General features: G+C 45.5%; 1 protein-coding gene across 2 annotated transcripts in view; it reads right to left on the bottom strand.

Moving 5' to 3' along the window:
- LOC144160522 (uncharacterized) overlaps positions 1 to 15157 on the bottom strand; it is a 54443-nt gene that overhangs the window by 14987 nt on the left and 24299 nt on the right. For both annotated transcript variants that reach the window (XM_077691791.1, XM_077691792.1), the window contains exons 7-8: positions 6641 to 6733; positions 299 to 391 (exon numbers count right to left, since the gene is read on the bottom strand). In XM_077691791.1, the coding sequence (XP_077547917.1) occupies positions 299 to 391; positions 6641 to 6733 (186 nt within the window). The remainder of the gene's footprint in view (positions 1 to 298; positions 392 to 6640; positions 6734 to 15157) is intronic.

The following is a 15157-nucleotide window of genomic DNA, read 5'->3' as shown; positions in this document are numbered from 1 at the left end:
AGATTAGTTGGCCAGACACCATTGCCCACTGAGTCAAAGAATTGTAATAAATACGCCACTCATGTACTGAGATAAGCATCAACAGTGTTCTTTTTTTTGGTAATGTATTTTTCTCCGCTCAGTAAGAACCTCCAATTCACAGGAGGTCATTAAGGATGGCTACTGCTACAAAATCACCTTTCATGTAAGCCAACAAGTAAGACTCCACAGTGAGGCCACAGAAGATCAGTTGACATCAGACGAGCAGTTAATATCCAGCAGCATTTTGCAACAATATTCGCACTTAAAGCGCATTCACCTCGTAGACCTAGTCCACCACCTCCAATACCAAGGGACGTGCCTCCGCCAAGGCCGACACCGCCAAGACCACCGCTACCCAAGCCACCCCGGCCTGCAAAAAAGTGTAGTTAAATTACGAGTTCGAAACCAAGTTCGAAACCAAGATATTTTATTTGTGTTCTTAACAGCTTGATTCCGGATCCCAGAGAAAAGGTTTTACCTTTGTAAGGGGAAGAAACGTACTCTGAGGATAACCCCTGTATTTGTATAACCACGTTTTTAATGCAAATGCATGTAGTGTGATCATTATTATTTCTGAAACCAATATGAATACAGAATGACATTTTTGAATCGTGGGCAGAGAGAAAAGGAAGAGTTGCGGGCTCAAGAAACAGAAAGAAACGTGATCAGCCTGCTCCAACAGCCACATTCTTACAATTACCTTAAGACATGCATATTTATAATGGTTATTGCAAGCAAGGATTGGGAAGTGTTAAAATTTTAATATTCATTCCATAGGGTTTAGTGAAAGCCATCCCAATATATAACCAAATAAAACGTGTAGGGATTTTTGCGAGTCTTGTATCTGGTTCGGGCTCATCACCAAAATTTTCTTCCACTTCACTTTGAACCATTTTCATGTCCAAGATGACTCTTTATCATTTACACACTACTTTGGAAATGTTGTTTTGTTGAATGGACAGAAATTTTCATTTATATCTCCATTCAAAACTACTTACGCTGCGCCTTCTCTAGAAATAATTGGTTGTCTGAAATGGTCCTAGGGAGGATACGAAGGAGGAATAAACGTTTGATGGAGCCCTAAATGTTTGCTTGACCGTCAGGTTGGATGCCTCCTTAGTACAGGAAGCCTTGGGTGTTGGCGGCCTGGGTCACCCGGTCTACCATATGTTGTTGGTGATCCGGGTTTGAGCAGGTCAGCCGACCCTCCAACTGTTCAAAAGAGGGATTCGGATTTGGTGCACGGGATGATGTATGGCGGTACTCCCGCACCATGTGGTAGAGAGTTAATGGCTCGAAGCACAATTTACAAGTGTATGTGTATGATGACTGATGTCTTGAGTGTACTAATGTACTATGTGGAAATATGTTAGTTGGTAGCTGCCTGTAGAGGACTGTGTGCTCGCGCGACATGTTGAAATGTGGAGGCGGCAAGCTTCTTCGTCCCAAGCGGTAGTGTGCCAGGATATCAGTATACCTTGTGAGGATTATTTTTCGTGTGGGGCTCGTCTAAGGACTGGCTGATAACCCAGAAGGAGGCTCTCGGTGTGTATGAGCTTGAGCTGCGGCATGGTGTTCAGAGATGAATGAGCCGGTATCCGTATGATGAAAACTTTTGGGAAAACCAGGTTGGGTCGATAAAATTTTGCTGATGTTTTTGTGTTAACTGAACCTTGGTACACTTATCGGGCACAAGTGTTCAACCACCAAACTATTACTCTCAATTTTTAAATAGAAGAGTTGATGCCGGTGGTGGAGTTTGTGTCCTGATTAAGAAATTAATTGCATGTGACCCTTTATTGAAATGTGTGAACTTACACTTGAAAGTAAATTTTTTGCACATTATTGGGCTGCACGGTTATTGCAGTTTGTTACCGTCCACCTGCTGGTCGTATCATAGATTTCATTTTTAGACAAAATTTTACGCTGTGTATACCTCAACAGGTATTACGCGGTATTACAAGGTTATGTCAACATAAATTTGCGCACTGATAGTAATGTTGAAAAACATTTTTTTGCAGTTATGGCAGCCAACGGCTGCCCCAGTACCATTACAAAACCAACAAGATTTACACCAACCGCTGAGCGTCTAGTTCACCTCTTTATCACAAACCTCCATGAAAAATGGTTGCCTAGGGTATTTGCGACAAGTTGCTATTTCTGTTTGCAGTAAAAACGCAAGTAAACAAGACGTTATCCAAGTGGCGTATAGTATTCAACGTTACCGGAAATGGCGTTGAGGTCTTTAGGGAGGCATTTGGTGGTGTGAATTGGGCTCATGTAGGTGCCATCACGGATGCAAACCATACGTCACATACAACGCTTTTTTTTGGAAATTTCTTGAAATTTACAATGCTAATTTTCCAAGCTAACAAAGAAAGAAACTAGGGGATAACGTCGAGCTTACTAAAAACATTTCGAAGCAAAATTAAATGTAGAAGAAATTTGTCGAACAGCGTAATCAAGAACTATTTGCACAATTTAAGTTGTACACAAATGAACTCAAAAAGAATATAAGAGAGGCAAGACATGCGCACTATTACGTATTGTTTGAATCTATCGTAATGACGTGAAATAATATTGAGACTCATAAATACAGTAGTTCTTCACTCGAACAATGTCACACATCCCACCGAGATTACTGCCGGTGGAGCTAGCGTCCCGGCAAAAGACATGCGTGATGCCTTTGATGACTATTTTGTTAGCAGAAGGTCTGAATGTCCCGCAATGCCAGTTGCCAATTGGCATTTTTTAAAGATAATTGCGTGTTTATGAATGAAGTGACATGGTTGGAGGCCTATTCTGTTTTTATGAAGAAGAAAATTACTTCAAACCAGCATGCGCAAGATGTTCAGAGAAAGCTGGTGAAATACGTCTTGAAGTTTGAAAGTTTGAAAGGCCTGACAAGTTCTCGGCTCCCTTCACAGTTTGGAAGCAGTTTAGAAGCCGTTACTGAACAGTACAGCAAATCGATAGAATAGACACCATACCACAATATTATATTAACCCTAAAACTTACAGACATCTTTAATCTCTCCCTTAACTCGGGCGTTTCTCCCACCGAATTACAAAAGGCAAAAGTGTCAACACTCTTCAAAAAGGGAGACCGGAGATGTGTGTCGAATTATCGGCCCGTGTCGATATTTCCTGTATTTTCTAAAAAGCTTGAAAAGGCAATTCAAATTATGATGTCGTCTTGTTGTGAAACTCAAAAGTTAGTTTCTGATGATCAATCCGGTTTTGTTACGCGCAAATGTACGACATTAGCACTACTCAACAAAAAGAATACGTGTTACGCTCCTTCGAGAAAAGAAAGTTGACTAATAGTCGTGTTCATCAATTTTCTCATTCATTCGATTGCATAATGACAATATACTTTTACTGAAACTAGGTAGGTATGGTTTCCGGGGTTGTGTCGAATCTTCGCTCACCTCTTATTTAGCCAATCAAACACAGTATGTTTGCACTGATACCCACAAATAATCCGTTAAGCATGTAAGAGCAGGCGTCCCACACGGTAAAATATTAGGACCTTTTTGTTTAATCTATATATTACGATATTTTAAACTTATGTCGGCGAGCGAAGTGTACTTTGAATCCCGATGATATGACTGGGCTTTTTTTTTTGAACTCGTCAGAGCAGATCGGAAGGGAAACTAGCTCTATCTTGCAGTCTATTCAATGCTAGTGAATTACTAACGGAATAAAAATACAGCCCAATAAATCTACAGCGATACAGTTCCAACCCGAAAAGGTACAAATCATTGTCCTACAGTATGTTAAGTTTGATTGTGACTAAATAGAAAAGGGGGAATACCTTAAGGTATTAGGAGTGAACCTCAATGGTCACCTTACTTGGGGGACCACGTTAATTCTGAAATTATAAAATTGTCTCGCACTGCAAAATTCTTAGCAAACGTCATGACCTAATTCCAAGGAAAGTTTATTCATTGCTTTATAACTCTTTGTTTGAATCCTATTTGAATTACACTCACCAACTACTACATTCGCTAATAAAAATAGACTTTATGTGTCACAAAAAATCCCTACGTTGCATCTGAAATATCACCTACTCGGCCCACACTGGTCATTTATTCCAGAAATAATGGATTGCAAATGTTTTTGATCTTGATAGTGTAACAATTGTTCTTAGCTGTAAGAAGGAACTAGCGAAACATTCCAAAAATCTATCTGAGCTGTCCTTTCTTTGCCAGAATTCGCCACTGTACAGACCGCCAAATCTTTAACTAGTGTTCCCGAGCTCCGATTTTTTATTCTTTGAAATTGGCTGACCACCTGTTCAGAACTCGACCTGTTTTCAACTTGGCTTCCGTCATAAGCCACTGACGAAGCTGCATTTCCAGAGTGCTGATTAAAGACTTGCATGAGTGTACCGTCGCGAAAACACTGAAAGATGGCACGTTCTCACCTTTCCTACTTAATACGGTCTGCAAACATTTTGTAATACTTTACCTCGCTTTATAAAAAAGCTTGAAGCAGGAAATATAGTTCGGATGCGTACTTTCAGAAATGAAGTATGTAGATTGATAGTGTCGCTCTGCTAGCGTTGATTCGTTTTTTACGTCGCCTGGCCAGTTATCATCAAGCTAGCACCTATCAATGCAGCAGTGCAAAACAGTTCCTCGATGGCCCTTTTTGTTTTTCTTTCTCTTGTTTCCCACTTTAAGATTTTCGCGCCCTATATAAATATTATTTTTTCTTCGCGTAGTGTTGTAATGCATTATGTCTGTCATTGTAGGTAATACCCTAATTGATGTAACCATTATTCTTAAAAGCTGGTGTTTCTGTTGTAGGCAGTACTTCATATGTGTACTCTTTCTTATCCCTTTCCGTTAGCAGTGCATATTTGTAGACTGACAGTATTTATATATATGGAAGATTTATCATGATTCCTCATTTCTTTTTCTGAAAAAAAAACGTCTCTCACTTTTTTAGAACGGAATCTTGGTTTCTTCGTTTAGTTGTTAGCGCGCATATTTTCCTTTGCATATTTTTGTTTCTGCAATGGGATTGCGATACTTTGCTGTGTTTTGTGCTGAACGCTGTAGAACGTGTACACCACACATATTGCCGTCTACTGCTCAGCACCAGAACTGTGCTGATGGGCTCGTCACGCTCCTTCTATGCAGATTTTATCGGGGCAATGATATGTACAAGCTACGAATAAATCTCTTTGAAACCCTGTCGACCCTGAAACCCTGTCGCCCCTAGATGGGTTAACACTGAAAAATACATGCTCGTATGGAGTTCCCCGCGGAATTCGATTCGCCTATACTCGCCTGTGCAGATGAATTTCTTAGCTGCTTCGTCGCCGCTTGTATTTTCTTAGACCTCTTAGCGGAGCACAAGTTCACCCCAAATAATCATTTTTCCATGAAGAAATCTGCGTCGTCATTCTTGGCTACAAAAAATATGTATTCGTGAATATGTGAACTATTTGTTAGAACTTTGCGATAGAATTCGCCTCATCATGACCGGGACAAAGGAATTTTAATTAACCAAACTTGTATTTTGCCTTCATATCTCCTTTAACACTCGCTAAAATTTATGAAAAGGAATGTAAAATGATTGGCGGTTTTTGTCCACCAAACCCCGGATATTCTGCAAATGCAGCATCCATTCCTGTCCATAAAACGTTTCATACACCCAGCCGAGAGTTTGATCACTCCGTCGGAATTTAGAATACGGGCACAGATTTCTTCCGGTTGGCCTTCTAGCGGTTGCATACCGACTGAATGATTGGCAATTTCGTTTATTGCTTAGTGCATCCCAAGAAATGCGGCACTAGTAGCAGCATATGCACCAGCATGGGCTACAGCAGCATATATTCCTTGTTATAAAGCGCTGTTTGATACATCGCTGAGGACGTTCGCTACTGTTTCTGTCTATATAATTTGTCTGAAGTAACACCTCTGTAAGTATGCGCCGGAGAATGGGCGTCAAGTATCGGTGTGATGTCGTACGACCTGAACTGGTGCCCGCTTCCTGGTATACAAGTAAAACGCCTTTTTGTAGACGGTACCAGTTCATGGCGCCAAACCTCAGAGCATAACATAAACGTTCACTTAACTTCATAACATGAAGCTTCATGTCCTTCCTTTATGATTCACGTTAGAAAACATTCAAGTGAAGTTTGACGAAGACCTAAGCAACGCCATAATAATCTAAGCCCAGCTGCGCACCGCTTGACGGTGTTACATATCAAAACGTGACCGTGGGCTTAATGTAGATCGGGCCGTCTTATAGTGAAAGTGTACGTTTTTTTCCCGTGCCCATCTCTGTGCTCTCAACCAGCGCAACTTACCTTCAAAAATCGGGTAGGGGCATGCCCGCGTTGCCCTTACCTTTTACTTCGCATTGAGTTTTGAGTGAGTTAGTTTTGAATTGGGAAATACGCGAGGCTTCGCGAACACGGCTTAACAAATGAGCTTCAATTCGTTCAAGCACAGTCGACCGACATAGGCTAATTGTTCTGTCGCACTACATCTGAACGGAGACAAATCCAGAGCGAGGCCACATTAGGAACACCAACAAACGATCCAAAGTTTCTGTGCGGAGGGTTTTCAGCTAGAAAAATCTGCAAGCAAAACATTTTCACCTCCTAGACTAAGACCTCCACCAACTTCACCACGCGAACCGAGGCCGGACGTGATTCTGCCAGCAAGATCACCGCCAGCCGAGCTTCCCCGACCTGCAAAAAATAATGAGCGAAGTAAATAGATGGCTTAAACCGAATATGTTCAATTTTTCAGTCCACACAACAAGGAATATATCTGGACCTGTGTGCGTGAGCCAAAGTATTATAATAATTACTCTTCTATTTGATTAGCCGCATTTCACAAGCTTAGGCGCGTTTTAGTAACGCAAAAATATAATAAATACCTCGCAAAGCACATCAGTAAAAATACCGTTTTAGGTACCTCAAACCAATTGGAGATACCTCACATTTTGGGTTGAGAAACAAACTTTTGAGTTTAATTTTGTTTGTTTCTACCTGACACAAACAAAATAAACTTTCTCGCACTGACCCAACGCAACGGAAATTCTTATCACTCTAAAACAACCCTTCTACACCATTTACTTTCGAGAGAGAGAGAGAAAGATAGATAGAGAGGGAAACGTTTGCTTTCTCTCTAGGCATGTGGGCCTGATCCTTTGTGGGCCTGAACTCTGTGGGCCTGATACTTTACAACTAGGGTGCACTGGGACCGCGTTTTGTGGAAGAAGCTGTCGTCAAAAAAAAAATTGGGCCCATCTCCCCGCGAGGGGGACTCGAGAAAATGCGTCGCATAGGGGGTGGGTGTATTACGTTAAGGTTTAGTGTTTCTAGAGTTGGTGGTAGTAAATGCGTTGTATCAGCAGCTTCTTGACGTAGTTTGAATGAGTCAAGGATATAAGGCGCGTTCGTAGCCTTTCATTCTGTGTCGGTTTTGTGGCGCAGTGGGAAGAGCACCATGTACCTCGCGTTCCGCCCACAGGTAGTGAATGCGTTGTATCAGCAGCTTCTTGACGTAGTTTGAATGAGTCAAGGATATAAGGCGCGTTCGTAGCATTTCATGCTGTGTCGGTTTTGTGGCGCAGTGGGAAGAGCACCATGTACCTCGCGTTCCGCCCGCAGGGTCGTGGGATCAAAACCAGGCGCCGATAAGTATTTATTTTTTATATAGTGTACGGGGAGGGGTGTGGACCTCTTGTTGAGAGCGAGGAGGGTAGCGTGATGCGGGAGAGGAGGAGTGGGGGAGAGGGCGCGCCTGCGCGCTGAGCTGTTGCGGACGGACATCGGACGCTACATGTGAGTTAAAGAAATGCTCTGCATTTAAAAGATTTGGCGCTGTTTAATTCAACTCCCGTGTTTTAAATCATAGCGTTAAAGGCGAAAGCAAAAACGCCCGTGTGTACGAGATTTCGGCGCACGTTAAAGACCCCAGGTGGTCAAAATTAACCCGTAGCCCTCCACTACGGCGCGCCTCAGCTCCTTACGTTGCATCGGCGTGTGAAACCCTACAATCAATCAATCAATCAATCAATCAATCAATCAATCAATCAATCAATCAATCAATCAATCAATCAATCAATCAATCAATCAATCAATCAATCAATCAATCAATCAATAAATCAATCAATCAATCAATAAATCAATCAAATCGTAGCGTTAACGTTCGAGCCACCCTCCCCAACAACTCACCGTCCCCATTTTCTACCCCGCTTGCCCAGACTGCGGGGACTAAGTAGATGCCCGCAAGCCACCTGGCACTGCCAATCTCTTTCTCTTCGGGAGAGATGTTGCTACTAGGCAGGTGACTGGATGGCTGCAACATGCACCCCTTCTTTTGAAGTATTTCTTACCGTTCCCACCGCGTGTATTTTTTTTTGTAGCGTGAGCTAAACTAGCTGAGGTTGAGCAGATTCGTGTGACTCCTGGAGGGCCATGCAGCGCATGCGCGAGGAGCAGTGACGTCACACGGAGCACAGAACGTTGCTCCCTGCGCGGCGTCTCAGACCCCCCCCCCTCCCCCCTTCCCGCCCAGCGTCTTCGGCGACCTTCGTTCCGCATGTGGCGGCCCGGTCCACTTGATGATCATGTGAGGTGTGACCTGGCGTGGAACCGATGGCTCGTGCGTCACAGCAACACCGGCGTGCGCCTGTGCAACCAGCTTAGCTCTGGGCGATTGGTCACGCTGTGCCGGAGCTCCTTGAAACCTTCTCCACTGACTCTCCTGTGAGACATTCTTGAAGAGACCCAAAACACCATCAACTCCGGCGCACACTCACTATTTAGGGGGTTGCTGTTACTGCTTGGGACTCTGAAATGCGCCGAATCGGACCTATTCCCTGTCCACCTCCTCCGCTCTTGAGCTCGAGTACTGTAGATCTTTATAACTGATCTGCTATCCCTCGAGCTTGTGTCGCTTTCCGCCTGCGTGCTCTCTGTCGATGCAATGCACAGATATTACCAAAACGTTACAGACGACAGCCTACAAGACAACTCTATCGGTTTGGCGTGGCACTATTAAGAACGCTTTAATTTTTGCCGTCGCGTCTCCAAGCTGAGCCCCTGGGTCTCCTAGGAGTCATGGATCACATGACCTACATGCCTCGTGCACCATTACCAGCCAGACTCCGCCTCCTGACTGATTCCACGCCGCCAACCGTGAATTCAATAGGGGTTACTCTAATCACCAAACCATTCATCACATCCATGCCAGTAACGGAACGCAGGTCCGGGTCGCCTGGATTGCGGGCATGTATGTGACCCAGGGTGTCAGCAATCAAGCGGTTCATAATGCAGTGCAGGAGAACCTTTATTCTACTCCTCCCTTGATTGCTCCTGATCCTGCACTTGGCCCCGGTCTACATCTGCGCCTTCAGCTGGATCATGCTAGACATTCAAGCCCAAAGTGGCCCGCTGAGAAGACTACGCAGATTTACCTGCATGGTGTCCCCATTCTGCACCACTCCACAGAAATCTTTGTTCACAAGACAAACGGTATTTATGCGCTAACACTCGCCACACTGCAGAAATGGTAGCACTTGGACTCTTCAGCCTCTCCGTTCTGTCACCATTGTAAGCAAAATGTTTACTCAGATCTCAAACACCTCACACGGCATTGTGCAGGTTTCGCATCTTCACGGGATTATTTGCTCCGTGCTCTGCCCTCTAACTCGTCCCCTGATTACCCCCCTTTCGAAGACCACAGTTTCCGACATGCAATACGTGTTTTTCAAATAGGAGTGGCTGATGGGGTCTGAGTGTGAGATGGGGTCTACACTCTCACTCACAAGATATCAGTGATCATCTCCAACGAGTCCCTTCAGGACTGACTGATCGCCACCTCGTCGTCCTCTGCCCTTCTTCCCGTGCCCCAACTACGGCCATGTGGCCTTGCCCATCTCACTAAAGGTTATTCCATTAAATTCTTCCCCTTCCGCTAAGCTACCAGCCGCCCCCTCCCGACTCCTGGCCGTCTGCCCCCGCATGCTCGCAGCCCAGTCCCAGTGCGCCCTGGTCGACAGGGCTCTGCCCACAAAGCAGCCCTTGCGCGATTCAACCATACTTAGCCCTAATCATTTTACGGAGCCAGGCCATTTCGGGAGCCCGGAATAAAGTTTGATTTCTCTCTCTTTCTCGCGCACGCGCTGTCCCTCCCTCTCCGGTTTCGCAAAAAGCCAACTGCCTCGGCCGCATTTGCCATGGGCAAAAACTCCCCCAGCACCAACTTGCGCTGTCTCCTGAAAAGGGCTGTCACTTCTGAGTGAGTGAATGAGTGAATAAACTGCAGGCAACCTCAAGGGCGACCTTCAGGCACTTTGCCGCTGGTAGGTGTTCTCAATCCAGGACACCATCCTGCTTGCTGATCATATTGGCCCACTCCACCAGCATACGGTGGACGGCTAAGGCCAAACTGGTCAGCAGCCGCACCCATAGCTGCGGTGGGATGTTAGGGAGCGGGGGGTGGGGGGGGGGGAGAGGAGAAGTTTGCACGCGTGCACATGCAACTGCCATGTGAAAGAGTGTGCGTCACTGTGGCCAATATCTACATGTAGCAGTGCATTACATGGGAAACATGGCGTGAAAAAAGGATATTAAGAGCGTGTGTGTTGGTGTGCAGATTTCGGAGGGCAGGAGCTTTGTGTCGATAATGTTGGGGATGTGGTGGCGGGAATTTTCGGCGGGGTAGTCGTTGGCGTAAAAAATAAATACAAACTCATTTGTGGTGGTATGGTATTACAGCACCGCTCCCCGGGGAAACAGCCGAGTGCGTTAACTCGGCCGTAACTCGGCACACTGCCTGGGGAGGAACTAGAGTTAGCCTGGCGCGTGCCCTGTGACACGGGAACGTCGTGGCACGAAGCACAGGTGCGCTCGCGTCAATCTTTCCCGTTTGTTTTGTACTTCCCTCCTTTTAGGCTCGAGTTCGGGAGCTTCTGTTAAAAAAAGAAAAATCTTGTGCTGTTAATGCACGCGAGCCAAAGAAATAAGACAAACTACAGAGAGGGCGGACAAAACGATGGAGCTGAAATGGCCATCTGATGTTGTCATATAGTAAATAACGTTATCAAACGACGGCGGCACTAAAGCACGAGTGCGCACAAACTGTCTTTGCTACGTTCTTAGTCGGCATGCACTGATATTGATGGTTTTACGTGCCCTTCTCTATTAGCCTTTCATTTGTTCTGTGGGATGAAATGTCATACGCAGCACTACAGCACACAAACGCGGGGAATTTCATGCGAAAAAGAACCCTTAGAAAAATTGCACAAAAGTACTACGCTTACGCTAAACCGTAGAGGTGAAGTCCGGTAGAAGTTAGGTAATGGAAATAAACTCGCATTAAATCGCATAGAAAATTACAGGAAGAATTTCACACAGTGCATTCAGTTCTTCAACAGTAACTTTTGGCATACCTGAAGTCGCACTGCTACGTCACTTCTGCCTAACTGATAGGTATAACCACCGGAACTTTTTCCTCCATTGTATATTGGCTCACGTGGGCCACGACATACGCAGATCTGCTCTTACGTATGGTACGCTAATTACGTATTGGCGCATTGGGCTTATCATCCCTTTTGTAGGCTATTATTACCCTACACGAGGTGATATTTTTCTAGAAAATATAAACTTACATTTATTTTTAATTATAAGAACAGCACCAGTATTTCGACCCGTAAACCTTTGTCTTAAATATGATAGGCGTCGCTTTTGCGATAAAAACTTCTGACAGGTTCAAACTGTTTTACGAGTAATAGTAGTTCGTAGACGTTCTTGCCCACACATACTTGGGTTGGGGGGTTAGAAACACTACCAGACCATGCCAACCGGTATTGCTAGGCTGTAAATGCCTCCCTACAAAATTGTGACTGCGGGCGCCACCTTTGCGCAGGGTTCGTGCCAACCAATTTCATCGCATTTTGCCGAAAGGATGAAACCCTTAGTTATTAAGATTACGAAGAGTAAAGCGCGGTGCAGTATTTGGAGTTTTAAGGTAGGTCTCACACAAGGTACACTAGAAAGTAAGTGTCACCCAGGCCGTCCTGCACTTTCCCTGTTCTCACCATCTTTAGCTTTCTCGAAAGGCGAACCCATGGTGTTCTCGATGGCAAAACCTCTTTATAGAGTACTTCAAAAATTCGCCAATCACAAGTACCGTGGTGGTACTTTTTTTGCTCTCTTCATTCTCTCTCCCCTTACTCTTGTGCAATCTCTGATTTTCCTTCTAATAAAGAGCATTCTCTCTCTCTCTTGCTCTCTCTCTTGTGCGGCTATGTGCCATTCTGGAAATAAAGCTCGTTCTATTCAATTCTCTTTTTATAGCCGGGGTGGTGATTTTGTGGCTGTTAAAAAGCTTAGAAACATGGCTTCCTTTGAAGCAGAAGAAAACGATTGCGTACCCAAGTCTGCTTACGGACTTCTAAGGAGAAAGCCAGAAATTATTGATAATTTATGTAGCTTCTGCATTGGTGCATCTTGTTCGCCTCTTTTTCGTTGTTTTCGTTCCTTGGTCTCATGACTTGAATTACTGAAATAGGCACAATAGCCGCAATCTGCGCGGTAACTTGCCAACATTCCGAGCTCTCCGCGTGCACCGGTTTTTCACGTCACGTACATCATTCACGTACATCACTGAATTTATGTTATATTTGGTCAGGCTGCCCGGATAGCACTCCGGTAAGCGCCCTTGCCGCCTGCTGTGGCGGCATGCCTTCAAGCTTATCACAAACGGAAATGAGTTATATTTGTCCATTTTCTCTTTGGAGCAGCGGCAATTTTGGTGCTGCTCGTGGTGAAGCGGGGAAGTACAAGGACGGCAACAACTACGGTCACTTTCCGTTTCCTAAGACTTCCGCCATAAGAAGACATCGACATAAACCATACATAAAAAATTGCCGGATCCAACGTATATGTAAAAATCGACGTAATGCGAAGCTTTCACGTTGCCTCCTCGGTTTCAGTTAACTTGCGTGAGCCACGTTAAGAGTAGTATTCTTCTTCTCATGTTTGCTGATTTTTCTGAACGGTAAACCGTGGCGAGTGCGTAGGGAGAAATATTCAATGCCGCAATTGCTCTGAAGTAGGTGCCAGAAGGTTACGTGGCAAATAATGTGATACACTCATAAAGTGGGTGTAACGAGCTCTTCACCTAATCGCTTGCCTGGACACCTGCTAGGGGGTGGTAGGGCGAGGCCAGCGTTATCCCCCCCCCCCCCCCCCCCGTCGGTAATCCGACCTCGTGTGCGCGATACCCGAAGGCCAACGTTATCTGGTGTGATGTAAACTTCGACGGTCCCGGCGAGAGTTAAAAAGCAGGAGCCATGGCCACCACTGAAAATCCAGAACTACCAAAGAAAACGCTTCTCTTCAATAGAAGCACTGATTAAGCCAAAAAAAAACGGCAGTTGATATATTGTTTCATAATTTTGGGAAGCGGTAAACACCGTAACGAAACCAAAGAAGACTGCATACTCAATGTAAGTATCTGCACAAGTTGTTCCGGATCCCTCCTTTTGAAATACCGTGGCAGCTCCATTCAACTTTTCCAGTCGCTCCGCTTGCCGCGATGGAAATGACCCTATTAATTGCAGTGGAAGTTTAGTCCTTTGAATATCGCGCCTCTTTTCTTTGGCCGTTTGTGAGGGACGACCAGGCTGTGCGACATCTTACAAACCGCGCGGCTAACAGTACAGGCCTTCTGCAGCACTTCCAAGATGCTTTGGAAAATGCCTCATAATCCAAAAAGAGGCAGGCGCACTTTTCTCCAACCTGGACAAGAACCTCTTTGGCGCGGAAGCACAAACACCGAGACAAATACAAACATTTACCCAAACAGATCCCGGCTATCCAGAATGTTCTCTCAAACAGACACACACGAATGCAACAAATGTGGGGACCCTTCCCGCTTACTTCATACAACATGCGCCAGCCCTACCACATGTTCTTTAGGGAACACCACCACATATACGTTAGCCCTATTGGACGCAGCTCGGACCTGCTCCGACTTAGGGACTCAGAAGGGAAGGCCCTTACTTTTTAAGCTCGGACAGGAGCAGAAGAATATGGGGCCTAAAAGTAGGGTACCACCATTAGCACGATCAATAATTGTTTCTCGGTAGACAGTGTAGCTTTTTTGTGGTTATTCCATACCGGCTGTGCAAACATGTTCAACGGGCGCGAGGGGCAGCCACTGGAACGCTTTCCGCCTTGCGTCGTTTTTAACACGAACATCTTTTATACGCGAACCTCGCTGACGTCATATTCGTCACGGAAATGACATCACCAGAAAAATTCCCATTGGCGCGGCGGCGCTAGGATTCGATCCCACGATCAGTCTGGCCGCAACGGGAGGTGTGAGGCGCTCTACCAACTGAGCCACGAAGTCATGCCCCGATAGCTTTGCGAACGCGTCTTATGTCCTTCCCTCTAACTTTTCCATTAAGATGGTGCTGCCGTCTAGGAGAGGTGAAGCGAAGTGCTACACAAGGACGCCAATGAGCGCTGATAGTTAACGCCTCTATAGGGTGGCGTATAGCAGCGGAAGCTGCTGTGGTTATCCTTCTGCCGCCTATTTGGAACACAGCTCTGCTTGTGGAACGCCGCCGCCGCGTTCAACAAGCTGAGCACGTCGCAAAGCAAGCGTCTGGCGTACACGCAACGGATAAGGACCGATGTGGTAGAAACTTTCCCGAAGCTACCCGACAGCAGGACGTCACTCGCCAGAAAGACGTCGCTCGCGAAGCAGACCCACAAGACTGTTTCCGACCCGCCAATAATGCTCCTTTTACTGCAGCGGACCTTGACTTCGCCAAACGATTCGCTGACAACCCGTTCGATTGGTTCGCACGGCTTGCGGGCGCCTGGGGTTTCAATCGGATTTACGCAATGCTCCGGCGCGTGTAATCCAGTGTCTAATGTTGATGTGTCTAACGATGCCATGCCGACGATATATAAATAGAGATGTGCAAGTTCATATCGATGCACAAAAAACATTCACCTGCTCCTGTGAAAACACATTCCCCTTTCGTGTTTTACTGATTCGTATGAAAGGAAGGTCAATCGTGTTTTTTGGGGGGATAGGCAAGGCCATCGCGTGTTATGTGACGAACAGCAGAGATGCGCTTC

This window comes from Haemaphysalis longicornis, unplaced genomic scaffold (assembly GCF_048455015.1).
Source record: "Haemaphysalis longicornis isolate Haplotype H1 unplaced genomic scaffold, Haemaphysalis longicornis Haplotype H1 scaffold_101, whole genome shotgun sequence".
Classification (NCBI taxonomy): Eukaryota; Metazoa; Arthropoda; class Arachnida; order Ixodida; family Ixodidae; genus Haemaphysalis; species Haemaphysalis longicornis.
This window is presented reverse-complemented; position numbering and strand designations above follow the sequence as displayed.